Genomic DNA, 13,423 nt, shown 5'->3' on the forward strand with positions numbered 1-13,423 from the left:
GGTGTGTGGGATTGTAGTATCAGGGCTGATACATTTTCAAGAAAGGTAACAATTAATGCATTTATGTATATGATCTGTGTTGTTCAGCACTTTGGTCTGCCTGGTGTGTTCTTAAAGTGCTATACAAATAAACGATGATGATGATGATGATGATGATATGTTTCAATAATTATTTATATTCATGACTACCAAAGCATGAGTCATCACACACTCTCTGAAAGTAAATGATGGAAGAAATTGGAAAAGGAAAATTGGTCAAGTTTAACCTTTTAAACGCAAATTGATAAAACATTGTGGAGATTTGGATACTTAAGTAAATATACATGTTCCTGTGTGCTGAAATATCTTTAATTAGTGAATGCAAATTGAATAAATAAAAATGCAAGTTAAAACAAAGAAGCACTGCACTAACTAAAGGACGAATGTGTCACATGACGAGGAAAGATGACTGACTCTGTGTGTTTGCATATGTGTCCTGCCTCTCTGCTCACAGCTGTTAAGAGGCCAGTGTTGATCAGTGGCTGTCCAGGCCTTTCAGAGCCACTCACACACCAGCAGCACAATGATGATGTCACTGACTCTACTGCTGGCCACCCTGGGGCTCCTTGTTCAGGGTGAGACTCTCTGTGAAAACTTTGCTTCAGCATGCAGCCAGGTTCACCACAATGATGTTCTGCTCTGATGGAGAAACTCTGAAATCAGCAGCACTGACCTTCTTCCATCTGTTCTCCATGTTAGAGAAATGATCCTCTAATGTTTGATCATCTTTCTCTAAACTTCACCTCTTTTCATGTTTTCAGGTTCATCAGCAGAAATCGTCCTGACTCAGACTCCCAAAGCTCAGTCTGTTGTTCCAGGACAGACTGTCTCTATCAGATGTAAATCCAGTACATCTATAGGTGATGACATTGACTGGTACCTTCAGAAATCTGGAAAAGCTCCTAAACTCCTGATCTATGATACTACAGAGCGTCAGTCTGGAGTTCCAGATCGTTTTCGGGCAACAGCAGTTCAGACTGACTTCACTCTGATCATCAGTGGAGTTCAAACTGAAGATGCAGGAGTTTATTACTGTCAGCAGCATAACAGCCGCCCGTTCACACAGTGATACAACGCCGTACAAAAACCTCAAACAGCTGAAGAGGAACTGATCAACAGCTGTAGTTACACAATACACCATAAAATATACATTTTTTAATTGTGGAAATATTACAATGTGAACAGATAAGTTACCAAAAATAACACTGAAATAATTTCAGTTTAGATTTTGAATATTTGCTGAATCGAATTTTATCTCTTTTCAAACATTTTTATCAAATACTTTTTAAAAAAAACTTTCCAGCTCTTCCCTGCTCTGTTTTGAGAAAAAAGGGATTATTTTTTTACATTTTTTAAGTTTTCATCAGTGTATTCGATATTTAATAATTCAGTACAGAGTCAAATATAAAGCATTTTTAAAGACAAATGAATCATCACTGGCCTTTAATTAAATATTTCTAGTTTACATTTTATGTCAAAACACATGACTAAAATTATGAGTTCAAACGAAATATGCACGACCACAGTTGATTTATTAAATATTAACAGCAGCTGTTTTTCTAAATCCCTTTATAAAGGCGATGCCCTGCTCTTTGATACCAAGACTGAAGTATCTTTATTGTTTGGACTTTTTTAAATTCAAATATTCAGAGAGAAACATGAGGAAATAATCTGAATGAATATAAAATAAAAGTGGACGTGAGAAGTTTGTAAACAGTCCTTAAAACATAAAAAATGACCTGTGATGACTGAATTTTTCCTTTAGAACTAATAATTTAACCACTGTTACTATTGTACACAAAGTCAAACGTTTTGCACATATGAAAGATATTTATTATTTCAAAGTCTTACAGCAGCCATCTACATCGACATTATGGATGAATCTGGAGCGTGACAGTGTTAGAAACTGCAGACTGAAAGCAGGAGTGTAAAACAGTACTTCAACTGGGAACACTGGTCTCTCCTCAATCACTCTAGTGTGAGGAGGCCTTGGATGACCTCACAGAGCCCACCTTCATCCACAGGTTTGCATTGAATTCAATGAACTGTCTTTGTGCAGCACACTGGGACTCCAGAAGTTTCTGTCAGGTGTTTTTTAAATATTTTGATCTGCTCTGACAGTCACTCGCTCTCACTTTGTTTCACTTCCCTCTCATGCATCAAATCATCAAGTTTGTATTACTTGGAAACAGGTAAAGAGAAGAAGTCTCCATCAGTCCTTCACATAGATTCCAATCATTCTTTTTTTAATTGCTTTTTTCCAATATGTCCAGGTTTAATTGTGAATAGTATTATTTAATTCACTCCACCAGTAAAAGTGTCACAATCCAGGTGGGATTGGATTTTGTTTTCTTCTATTTCTTGACATTTAAATCAAATCATTAAAAGGCTAAATATCCTCTGCCTCTAAAACCCATTAGAGTTCATCAAAGAGCAGACCATGACCAGTTCTGACACCAACAAAAAGATGGAGGAGTTCCTAAACGTCTCATTAACTATGCTGACACTCTAGAATCAGGGATTCCAGCTCGTTTTACAGGCAGTGGATCAAACTCTGACTTCACTCTGACCATCAGTGGATTCCAGGCTGAAGATGCAGCAGTTTATTACTGTCTTCACTGTTCTAACAGTCAGTGGGTGTTCACACAGTGAAAAACAGAACAGACTGAACAGAAACTGCACTGACTGCTGTTCACAGTCTGTTACTTTCTCACCTTTTATCTGATTTGCCAAAACTTGAAAGGAGCCGTCAGACAGAGAATGAGAAAATGCTTAGTGAACTTTGACCTCAGGTTCACTCTGGAAAATATCATTTACAACTGTATCTTTCAAATGTGAAGACTTGAATCAAAAACAATAATCTTCATGAAACTTCTCCAGCTTCTTCGGATCAGATTCTGCTCAAAAGTCAGTTAAAGACTTGATTTGATCAAACTGAGATTACAGATGGAACAATCTGATTCTGATTCTCACCACTAAGAGCTGAGGTGGAGTTTTCATTCACAACACCTGATCTTACTCACAGGTGGAGACACATCTATCGCTGAGAAATACTAAAAACTTACAGTTACAGTCATCACAATAAAAACCAGAGGAAATCTGAGCTCACAAAGGTTTTTGTTTGGGAGAAACTCACACGGCTTCCATGTTTACAGCTTTTGCAAATGTCCAAGACTGATGGTTGGAGTTTATCATCTATTTTGATCTCAGCATCACTTCATGTGGTATGTTTCTCTATTCACATCTCCACATTGTAAACACCTGTGTCAAACTGGAAAAACCATATTGTTGTTACTAATGACTTGTGAAAAGACCAGAGTAGAAAACTGCAAAGCATTTTTTTATAATCTACAATTAACTGTCAGAACATTCGATGTCCTCAATATGTAATAATGTAAAGTGGAAATGGCTTCAGCACTGAGAAGGAAACAGCTGCAGCTGACTGACTCTGTGTGTTTGCATATGTGTCCTGCCTCTCTGCTCACAGCTGTTAAGAGGCCAGTGTTGATCAGTGGCTGTCCAGGCCTTTCAGAGCCACTCACACACCAGCAGCACAATGATGATGTCACTGACTCTACTGCTGGCCACCCTGGGGCTCCTTGTTCAGGGTGAGACTCTCTGTGAAAACCTCAGCATGCAGCCAACTCCACACTTCAAATTCAAGTAAATTTTCTCCAAGATGGATTTTTCTCAATAACTCTTCTCATCTCATTAATATTTTCAGGTTCATCAGCAGAAATCATCCTGACTCAGACTCCTACAGCTCAGTCTGTTGTTCCAGGACAGACTGTCTCTATCAGATGTAAAGCCAGTTCAAGTATGGGTAGCTACCTGCACTGGTATCTTCAGAAACCTGCAGAATCTCCTAAACTGCTTGTTTCATATGCAACCAGTCGTCAGTCTGGAATTCCTGATCGCTTCAGTGGAAGTCAGTCAGGAACTGACTTCACTCTGACCATCAGTGGAGTTCAGGCTGAAGATGCAGGAGTTTATTATTGTGGACAAAGTGGTTACAGCTTCCCGTTCACACAGTGAAAAACCATCGTACAAAAACCTCTCAGCTGAAGAGGAACTGATCTGAAACAGCTGCAGAAAAGTAAAGCACTGAGATGAATCATTAATCCTGTTTTACAGTTTGAGATAATGAGTACACATCAACAGTAAAAACATTTAATGAAATAAGACGTCTTTAACATTTTGAAATAATTCACCACCAGTAGTGTCACCAAATAAAAGTGTAACTGTTCTCTGATTATGGACAAATTTCCAGAATAGATTGTCCCTATGTTCAGAAAACTGCAGATGTAACTAAACACTTTGTTTAATCTGTTACAAATCATCATTCTGGAGTTTCTAACAGTTTTACTGCGAGTCAGTCTGGAGCTGTTTTTGACCCTCAGTGAAGATTCATGAGTTTTAGAAAAACCTGATCCAAAGCAGTATGTGGAGATAAACTATTACGAGATCCATGGTGAACGCTTCATATTTAATGAGTACAATTCTAAAGAAAGGTGTTAATTTGTGTTTCCAAACAAAATCAGGTGTGTTTCATGAATGACAGAATATGGACCCACTTTAACATATGAAACAATCAGTTATTATATACTGTACATACAAATTCAAATTTCTCTGCTGTTAGAGTGAATTGTTAAATGTTGCCATTGTTGTACTTAAATTTGTAAACCTTGCCTTAAACTGTATGATCAAAGGCATTCTTCTGTTCCTCCCCTATACATGTAAGATGTTAGGGAGGCAATTAGTTATAGTGTTTACCTGCAGGCACATCATATGTGAAGGTTCTGTGTTCTTGTTTAGTAAACTTCCTGCCATTATGGCATCACCTGTGTTTGTGTATGGTGAAACATTACAGGAATTGAGCCATATATAGGGTGGGGGGAGGTGACCTTTTTTATGACCAAGGATGTTGTTAAAACAGTTGTAATCAGGAAGTCACGCACACAGAGACACACACTCACTCACGTGCACACACACGTGCTTACACGTGCACACACACACACACACTCACACACACATACACACAGTGCCTTATCTTTTGTAACCATAGGTGGGTTACAATGGGCGGTGCTTGTGTGAACTGTAACTGTTTTCAATTAAAGGCGGCAAGAGGAGGCTGGGGTCAGAGTCATCTGAGGTTGGATTCACAGTACTTTTCTGAGATACCGACCGGGGCTTCCCTTGCGCAAGTTAAAACCGAACGATCACTGTTTGTCTTGCTTTGTTCATGGATATAGGTTTCTGAACCATTTTTATACATACATACATACACACACACACACACACACACACACACACATATATATATATATATATATATATATATATATATATATGTCGTTCGGACTGGAGAAGTGTAGTCGGATCGTAACAAAGAGAGGGAAGGTAGTCAGAACTGAGGGGATTGAACTACCAGAAGGCAACATTGCAGACATAGAGGACAGTTACAAGTACCTGGGGATCCTGCATGCGAATGGGAACCATGAAGAGGCCGCTAGAAAAGCTGCAACCACCAAGTACCTGCAGAGGGTCAGGCAGGTCCTGAGGAGTCAGCTGAATGGCAAGAACAAGATCCGGGCCATCAACACGTACGCCCTGCCCGTGATCAGATACCCTGCTGGGGTAATAGGCTGGCCAAAGGAGGAGATAGAAGCCACTGACATAAAGACAAGAAAGCTCCTTACCATGCATGGAGGGTTTCACCCCAAGTCCAGCACCCTGAGGCTGTACGCTAAGCGGAAGGAAGGGGGCCGGGGACTGGTGAGTGTCAGCACCACAGTCCAGGATGAGACAACGAACATCCAAGAATACATTGGGAAGATGGCCCCAACTGACCGAGTGCTCAGTGAATACCTCAGGCAGCAGAAACCCAAGAAAGAGGAGGAAGACGAGGAACCATCATGGAAGGACAGGCCCCTGCACGGTATGTACCACCGGCAGATAGAGGAGGTGGCTGATATCCAGAAATCCTACCAGTGGCTGGACAAAGCTGGACTGAAAGACAGCACAGAGGCACTAATCATGGCAGCACAAGAACAAGCTCTGAGTACAAGATCCATAGAAGCTGGGGTCTATCACACCAGGCAAGACCCCAGGTGCAGGCTGTGTAAAGATGCCCCAGAGACAATCCAGCACATAACAGCAGGGTGCAAGATGCTAGCAGGCAAGGCATACATGGAACGCCATAACCAAGTGGCCGGCATAGTGTACAGGAACATCTGTGCCGAGTATAACCTGGAAGTCCCGAGGTCAAAATGGGAGATGCCCCCAAGGGTAGTGGAGAATGACCGAGCTAAGATCCTGTGGGACTTCCAGATACAGACGGACAAAATGGTGGTGGCTAACCAACCGGACATAGTGGTGGTAGACAAACAGAAGAAGACGGCCGTAGTGATCGATGTAGCGGTTCCGAATGACAGCAATATCAGGAAGAAGGAACACGAGAAGCTGGAGAAATACCAAGGGCTCAGAGAAGAGCTCGAGAGGATGTGGAGGGTGAAGGTAACGGTGGTCCCCGTGGTAATCGGAGCACTAGGTGCAGTGACTCCCTAGCTAGGCGAGTGGCTCCAGCAGATCCCGGGAACAACATCGGAGATCTCTGTCCAGAAGAGCGCAGTCCTGGGAACAGCTAAGATACTGCGCATGACCCTCAAGCTCCCCGACCTCTGGTAGAGGACCTGAGCTTGAAGGATAAACCGGCCGCAGGGGCGAGAGGGGAATTTTTATACATACATATATAAAAAAAAAAAACACCCAGCACGCCCCTGCGGGCGGTTTATCCTTCAAGCTCGGGTCCTCTACCAGATGCCTGGCAGCTTGAGGGTCCTGCACAGTATCTTAGCTGTTCCCAGGACTGCGCTCTTGTGGACAGAGATCTCTAATGTTGTTCCTGGGATCTGCTGGAGCCACTCGCCTAGTTTAGGAGTCACTGCACCTAGTGCTCCGATTACCACTGGGACCACTGTTACCTTCACTCTCCTCAACTTCCCAAACTCTTCTCTGAGCCCTTGGTACGTCTCGAGCTTCTCATGTTTCTTCTTTTTGATGTTGCTGTCATTGGGAACCACTACATCGATCACTACGGCCGTCTTCTCCTGTTTGTCTACCACCACTATGTCCGGTTGGTTAACCATCAGCAAGTCCATCTGTATCTGGAAGTCCCACAGGATCTTAGCTTGGTCATTCTCCACCACCCTTGGGGGCGTCTCCCATTTTGACCTCAGGACTTCCAGGCCATACTCTGGACAGGTGTGAAATGGCAAGAAATGAATCTTCTATGTGCTGTGACAGAACATGAACAGTAAACAGATCACTCCCATTTTTTACTTTAAATTCACGTTTGGAGTCCAGCCAAACGTGGTAAAAGTGGTAAGCCCCGTTGAAGAACTGAAAAGCATAGTATTTATTTTGGCACACAGGCCGCGCTCATTGGAGTACATGATTTAAATATATGACTGTTAAACAGAAGAAGTTGCAATCATTGATAGAAAATAGCAATGGGAGGGAAAGGATTCAACCTGAAGAGACATAAACATGGCAAAGAAATGTGGTAGGATCTAAATCTCAAACACAAGCAAACTGCCTTTTTGTTGCAGAAATTTTAACCAGCAAAACAGGATGTTCAAGGCAAAATGTTCAGAAACCTGAGTCTGTCCCAAAAGATTGCCCCTGACTCCATGAACTCTTCCAGTCCATCTTACAGCTTTTGATTTAACATTGTTGAGTCTCTGTCTTTGTTCAATCTTAAGGCCCGTCTTAAATCCATGCATGTCTATATTTATTTGTATTAGAATTCATATTTGAATTATTTCACATTTTCCATTTGATTTTTTTTTTAATTCAAATTTATCTCTCCACTAGATGTCATGAATGATTTAATTATTCAGCTCAGGACAGCTGCAGCTGACTGACTCTGTGTGTTTGCATATGTGTCCTGCCTCTCTGCTCACAGCTGTTAAGAGGCCAGTGTTGATCAGTGGCTGTCCAGGCCTTTCAGAGCCACTCACACACCAGCAGCACAATGATGATGTCACTGACTCTACTGCTGGCCACCCTGGGGCTCCTTGTTCAGGGTGAGACTCTCTGTGAAAACTTTGCTTCAGCATGCAGCCAGGTTCACCACAATGATGTTCTGCTATGATGGAGAAACTCTGAAACCAGCAGCACTGACCTTCTTCCATCTGTTCTCCATGTTAGAGAAATGATCCTTGAATGTTTGGATGTTCATCATCTCAATAACTTTTCTCCACTTTTTCATGTTTTCAGGTTCATCAGGAGAAAAAGTCCTGACTCAGACTCCTACAGCTCAGTCTGTTGTTCTTGGACAGACTGTCTCTGTCAGATGTAAAGCCAGTTCAAGTGTCGGCTCATGCCTCAACTGGTACCTTCAAAAGGATGGAGAATCTCCCAAACTCTTGATTTATTCTGCTACAAACCGTCAGTCTGGAGTTTCTGATCGTTTCAGTGGAAGTGGATCTGGGACTGACTACACCCTGACTATCAGCAGAGTTCAGGCTGAAGATGCAGGAGTTTATTACTGTCAGCAGTGTAACAGCTTCCCGTTCACACAGTGATACAACGCCGTGCAAAAACCTCACACAGCTGGAGAGGAACTGAGAAAAAAGATCATCTGAACTGACAGCTGCTCAGAAACACACATTATTTTACATTGATAAAATATTTTGATAATTTTAAAAATAGTTTTTAAATTTTGTTATAATAACATTTTATAAATGTTAATCTCATCAGTTCCTCATGCTCAAAATAAAATGTTATTGCTGCAATTAATTATCTGTAAAACAGAGAATATCGATACGAGCAACGATTGAAAACAATCATTTAAATATTTGATCTTTGAATTATGAAAGCTAGAAACTCAAAAGACTAATGACTAATTCATCCTGCTTTAAGTTCTACAGAAACACAAATATTTATGATTATCATTTAATCATCTTTAAAGCAAAAACTTCAGGCAACGTGTCTCTGAAGTGTTTTAGGTACATGCTCTATATCAGGGGTGCCCAATCCCGGTCCTCGAGAGCTACCGTCCTGCAGCTTTTAGATGCATCCCTACTCCAACACAGCTGAATCAAATGGTTTGATCTCTTCAGCATGCCATCATGTTTGGCAAATGCCTGATAACAAGCCATTCATTTGATTCAGGTGTGTGGGAACAAGGATGCATCTAAAAGCTGCAGGACGGTAGCTCTCGAGGACCGGGATTGGGCACCCCTGCTCTATATTATATTTTTACTACATTTGAATTTAATTTATCAGTACATACTGACAGTTATAAATATTTCCATTAACACAGCTGATTTGAGAGTATTTATGTTGTTGGAACCTGTTGGCCCTGTTGGAACGTTTCATGGTTTTCTTCCTCCTTTTGCTTCCGTCTGTCCTTTTGGGAGGAGCTACATCACCTTTATTAAAAGCTTTATTAAAAGACCAGCAGCAGCCTTGTGGCATCTCATCTCATCCTCTCATTCTTTGAGCCATAAATTTAGGGACTGTAACAGGATCAACAGATGTTCACATTTTAAAGCATATTTTATACTTTTTTAAATTTTGTGATCATTTTGGCTGAGGGGAGGAAAGCTCCTGCAAGGTGTGACAATCTCCCCCACCGGTTGAAGAGCCCCACAGGCGGCTCGACACACCGGCGGCACCCTGGGCTGTGTTATAACTTGTGACATGGATTTTTGCAGGAAATCAGGGTTACCGGGGCCCCGCCCTGGAGCCAGGCCCGGGGAGGGTGCCCGAGGGCGAGCGTCTGGTGGCCGGGCCTTAGTCCATGGGGCCCGGCCGGGCACAGCCCGAAGAAGAGACATGGGCCCATCCTCCCGCAGGCCCACCACCCTCAGGAGGTGCCATAGGGGACGGGTGCATTGTGTGCCGGGTGGCGGCCAGGAGCGGAGGCCCTGGCGGACTGACCCCCGGCTGCCAAGACTGGCAATAGGGACATGGAATGTCACCTCTCTGGTGGGGAAGGAGCCTGAGTTAGTGCGTGAGGTTGAGAGGTACTGGCTAGATATAGTCGGGCTCACCTCTACGCATGGCTTGAGCTCTGGAACCAGTCTCCTGGAGAGGGGCTGGACTCTGTCTCAGTCTGGAGTTGCCCCTGGTGAGAGGCGGCGGGCTGGGGTCAAGGTCAAGGTCAAATTTATTTATATAGCACATTTCAAACAGCCGATGCTGCACAAAGTGCTTAACAATATAAAAATGGTATTAAAAAGCAACAATGTAATACAATAATAACAGTAAAAAACAATAAAAGGACAGTAAAAGAATTTAAACAATAAGTAAACTAATTCAAATAAGACCAAAATGCTTGGGTCATAGTGTGTTAAAAGCCAGGGCATAGAAATGTGTCTTTAGTAAAGATTTAAATTGCTCAAGTGTTTGTGCAGATCTAATATTTAAGGGGAGACTATTCCAAAGTCTGGGACCTGCCACAGAGAAGGATCTATCACCACGGGATTTGAGGTTAGTCCGTGGGATGGACAACATTAGTTTTGAGCTAGACCTCGTGGTTTTTCCTGGAGCATAGGCAGAGAGGAGCTCAGACAGGTAAGGAGGGGCTCGGGCATTAAGTGACTTCAAAACAAAAAGTAGAAGTTTAAATTGGATCCTGTAGGAGACACGAAGCCAGTGTAAAGAAGCTAAAACTGGGGTTATATGCTCTCTCCGTTTGGTACCAGTTAGCAGGCGAGCAGCAGCATTTTGAACCATCTGAAGACGATGGATGGTGGCATGATCTAGACCATAATACAATGAATTGCAGTAGTCCAATCTGCAAGTAAGAAAAAGGTGAATAACACGCTCAAAGACGTTAGCGGGAAGATATGGCTTTACCTTGGCTAGCTGTCTTAACGGAAAAAACAGGACTGAACTACTGCACTCACCTGCTTATTCAATTTAAAAGAACCATCAATGTAGACACTGAGGTTTTTTACATGTGTTTTACAATACGAGGAAAGGGTGCCCAGAGTGCTGTCGATATGATTAAAGTTGCCAAAAATAACAACCTCAGTTTTATTTTCATTTAGCTTTAAAAAATGTAATGACAACCACTGTTTGTCATCGTCAAGGCAGCGTAATAAGAGCTGCGGATGGTCTGACCCTGCTTTTAAAGGTAGATAAATCTGCAAATCATCAGCAAAACAATGAAATGAAATGCTGCACCGCGAGAAGATGGAGCCCAATGGCAACAAATAGAGTGCGAACAGGGCAGGACCCAAAATAGAGCCTTGAAGTACACCGTATTTAAGAGGGGCTATTTTGGAGTTGTGGGGGCCCATATTGACATGAAAAAACCTTTCTGACAAATCAGAATCAGAATCAGAATCAGAAAGGGGTTTATTGCCAAATGTTGAGCAGGTTTACAACATTAGGAAATTGCTGCGGTGCTTCAGTGCAAACATGGTGTCATAAATAACACTTAAATAGACATGGAAAAAATAAAAGTAGGGATAAGAATTAAAAGTGCTACGTGGAAAGATATGTGCATGAGATATACATGAGATATATACATGAGAGTAAGAATTAAGAGTGCTACGTTGAAAGATATATACATGAGTGCAGGTGGTGATCAGTGCCAAACATGGAATGATGCAGTGACACAGCGTAGGGTCATGTGTTAGTGGCGGGGACAGTCATATGGTTATTGTTCATGTGTCCAACAGCAGAGGGGAAGAAACTGTTCTTATGGCGAGAGGTTCTGGTGCGGATGGACCGGAGCCTCCTGCCTGAGGGGAGCAGGTCAAACAGACTGTGTCCAGGGTGAGAAGGGTCAGCTGAGATCCGAGCTGCACGCCGCAATGTCCTGGAGGTGTACAGGTCCTGCAGAGATGGGAGTCTGCAGCCAATCACCTTCTCAGCAGAGCGCACAACACGCTGCAGTCTCTGTTTGTCCCTGATAGTGGCTCCAGCGTACCACACGGTGATGGAGGAGGTGAGGATGGACTCGATGATTGCAGTGTAGAACTGCATCATCGTCCGTGTTGGCAGGTTGAATTTCTTCAGCTGCCTCAGGAAGTACATCCTCTGCTGGGCTTTCTTGATGACGGAGGTGATGGTGGGCTCCCACTTCAGGTCCTGGGTGATGGTGGTACCCAGGAAGCGGAATGAGTCCACAGAGGTGATGGGGGTGTCAGTCAGGATGATGGGGGGGAGTGGGGCTGTGTGCTTCCTGAAGTCCACAATAATCTCCACTGTCTTCTGGGCATTTAGCACCAGGTTGTTGTGGCTGCACCAGGACACCAGACGTTCAACCTCCCTCCTGTAGGCAGACTCGTCCCCGTCCGAGATGAGTCCAATAACGGTGGTGTCATCTGCAAACTTGATTAGCTTGACAGACTGGTGGGTGGAGGTGCAGCAGTTGGTGTACAGGGAGAAGAGCAGAGGAGAAAGAACACAGCCCTGAGGGGAGCCGGTGCTGATGGTCCGGGAGTCCGAGACATTCTTTCCCAGCCTCACATGCTGCTTCCTGTCCGTCAGGAAGTCAGTGATCCACCGGCAGATGGGATCAGGCACATTCATCTGGGAAAGCTTGTCTCGGAGATGGTCTGGAAGGATGGTGTTGAAGGCAGAGCTGAAGTCCACAAACAGGATCCTGGCGTAGGTTCCTGGGGAGTCCAGATGCTGCAGGATGAAGTGTAGGGCCATGTTGATGGCGTCGTCTACAGACCTGTTGGCTCTATATGCAAACTGCAGGGGGTCCAGGAGGGGGGCCGTGAGGGTCTTGAGATGGGAGAGAACTAGGCGCTCAAAGGACTTCATGACCACAGATGTCAGAGCCACGGGTCTGTAGTCATTTAGTCCAGTGATCCTAGGTTTCTTGGGGACAGGGATTATGGTGGAGGACTTGAAGCAGGCAGGCACATGACATGCCTGCAGTGAGGAGTTGAAAATGCCAGAAAACACTGGGGCCAGCTCGTTTGCACAGTGTCTGAGGGTGGCAGGAGACACACCGTCTGGGCCGGGAGCTTTCCGAGCATTCAGATTCTTAAACTGCTTCCTCACATCTGCTTCATGAATATGAAGAGTTGTGGTGGGAGGAGGTGGTGTGAAATCCTCTTTTGTGTGGGGTGAGGAGGGGGGTGTTGTAGGTGAACGGTTTGAAGGTGGTGATGGCTCTATGGAGGGGGGAGAGGTGGGGGAATTAGTGTCCAAAGTGTCTCTATTGTTGGGGCCGTTGGAGGTGTGAAGGCTGCCTGATGGCTCGTCAAAACGACAGTAGAAGTCGTTGAGGGTGTTGGCCAAGAGCAAGTCATCAGTGGAGTGGGGGGTTTTAGGCTTGTAGTTTGTGATATTCCTAAAACCTTTCCACACAGAGGCCGAGTCATTCTCTGAGATCTGCTGCTGCATC

At 43.7% G+C, this 13,423-nt stretch overlaps 1 pseudogene and 2 gene segments (V, D, J or C); all 3 read left to right on the forward strand.

Moving 5' to 3' along the window:
- Positions 1 to 562: 562 nt before the first annotated feature.
- Positions 563 to 1,141, forward strand: LOC147303279 (immunoglobulin kappa variable 2-29-like). The segment is given in 2 exon segments: positions 563 to 614; positions 801 to 1,141. Coding segments are annotated over 2 exon segments (360 nt in total).
- A 2,454-nt stretch (positions 1,142 to 3,595) lies between these two features.
- Positions 3,596 to 4,074, forward strand: LOC147303280 (immunoglobulin kappa variable 6D-21-like). The segment is given in 2 exon segments: positions 3,596 to 3,647; positions 3,764 to 4,074. Coding segments are annotated over 2 exon segments (363 nt in total).
- Positions 4,075 to 8,080: 4,006 nt separating this feature from the next.
- LOC147303281 (immunoglobulin kappa variable 2-30 pseudogene) lies at positions 8,081 to 8,627 on the forward strand (annotated as a pseudogene).
- The last annotated feature ends 4,796 nt before the right edge of the window (positions 8,628 to 13,423 follow it).

Source organism: Aulonocara sp. 'chitande type north' Nkhata Bay, linkage group LG22, assembly GCF_057382095.1.
Source record: "Aulonocara sp. 'chitande type north' Nkhata Bay isolate Kocher_YH1m ecotype deep benthic linkage group LG22, A_spYH_male_GT1.1, whole genome shotgun sequence".
Classification (NCBI taxonomy): domain Eukaryota; kingdom Metazoa; phylum Chordata; class Actinopteri; order Cichliformes; family Cichlidae; genus Aulonocara; species Aulonocara sp. 'chitande type north' Nkhata Bay.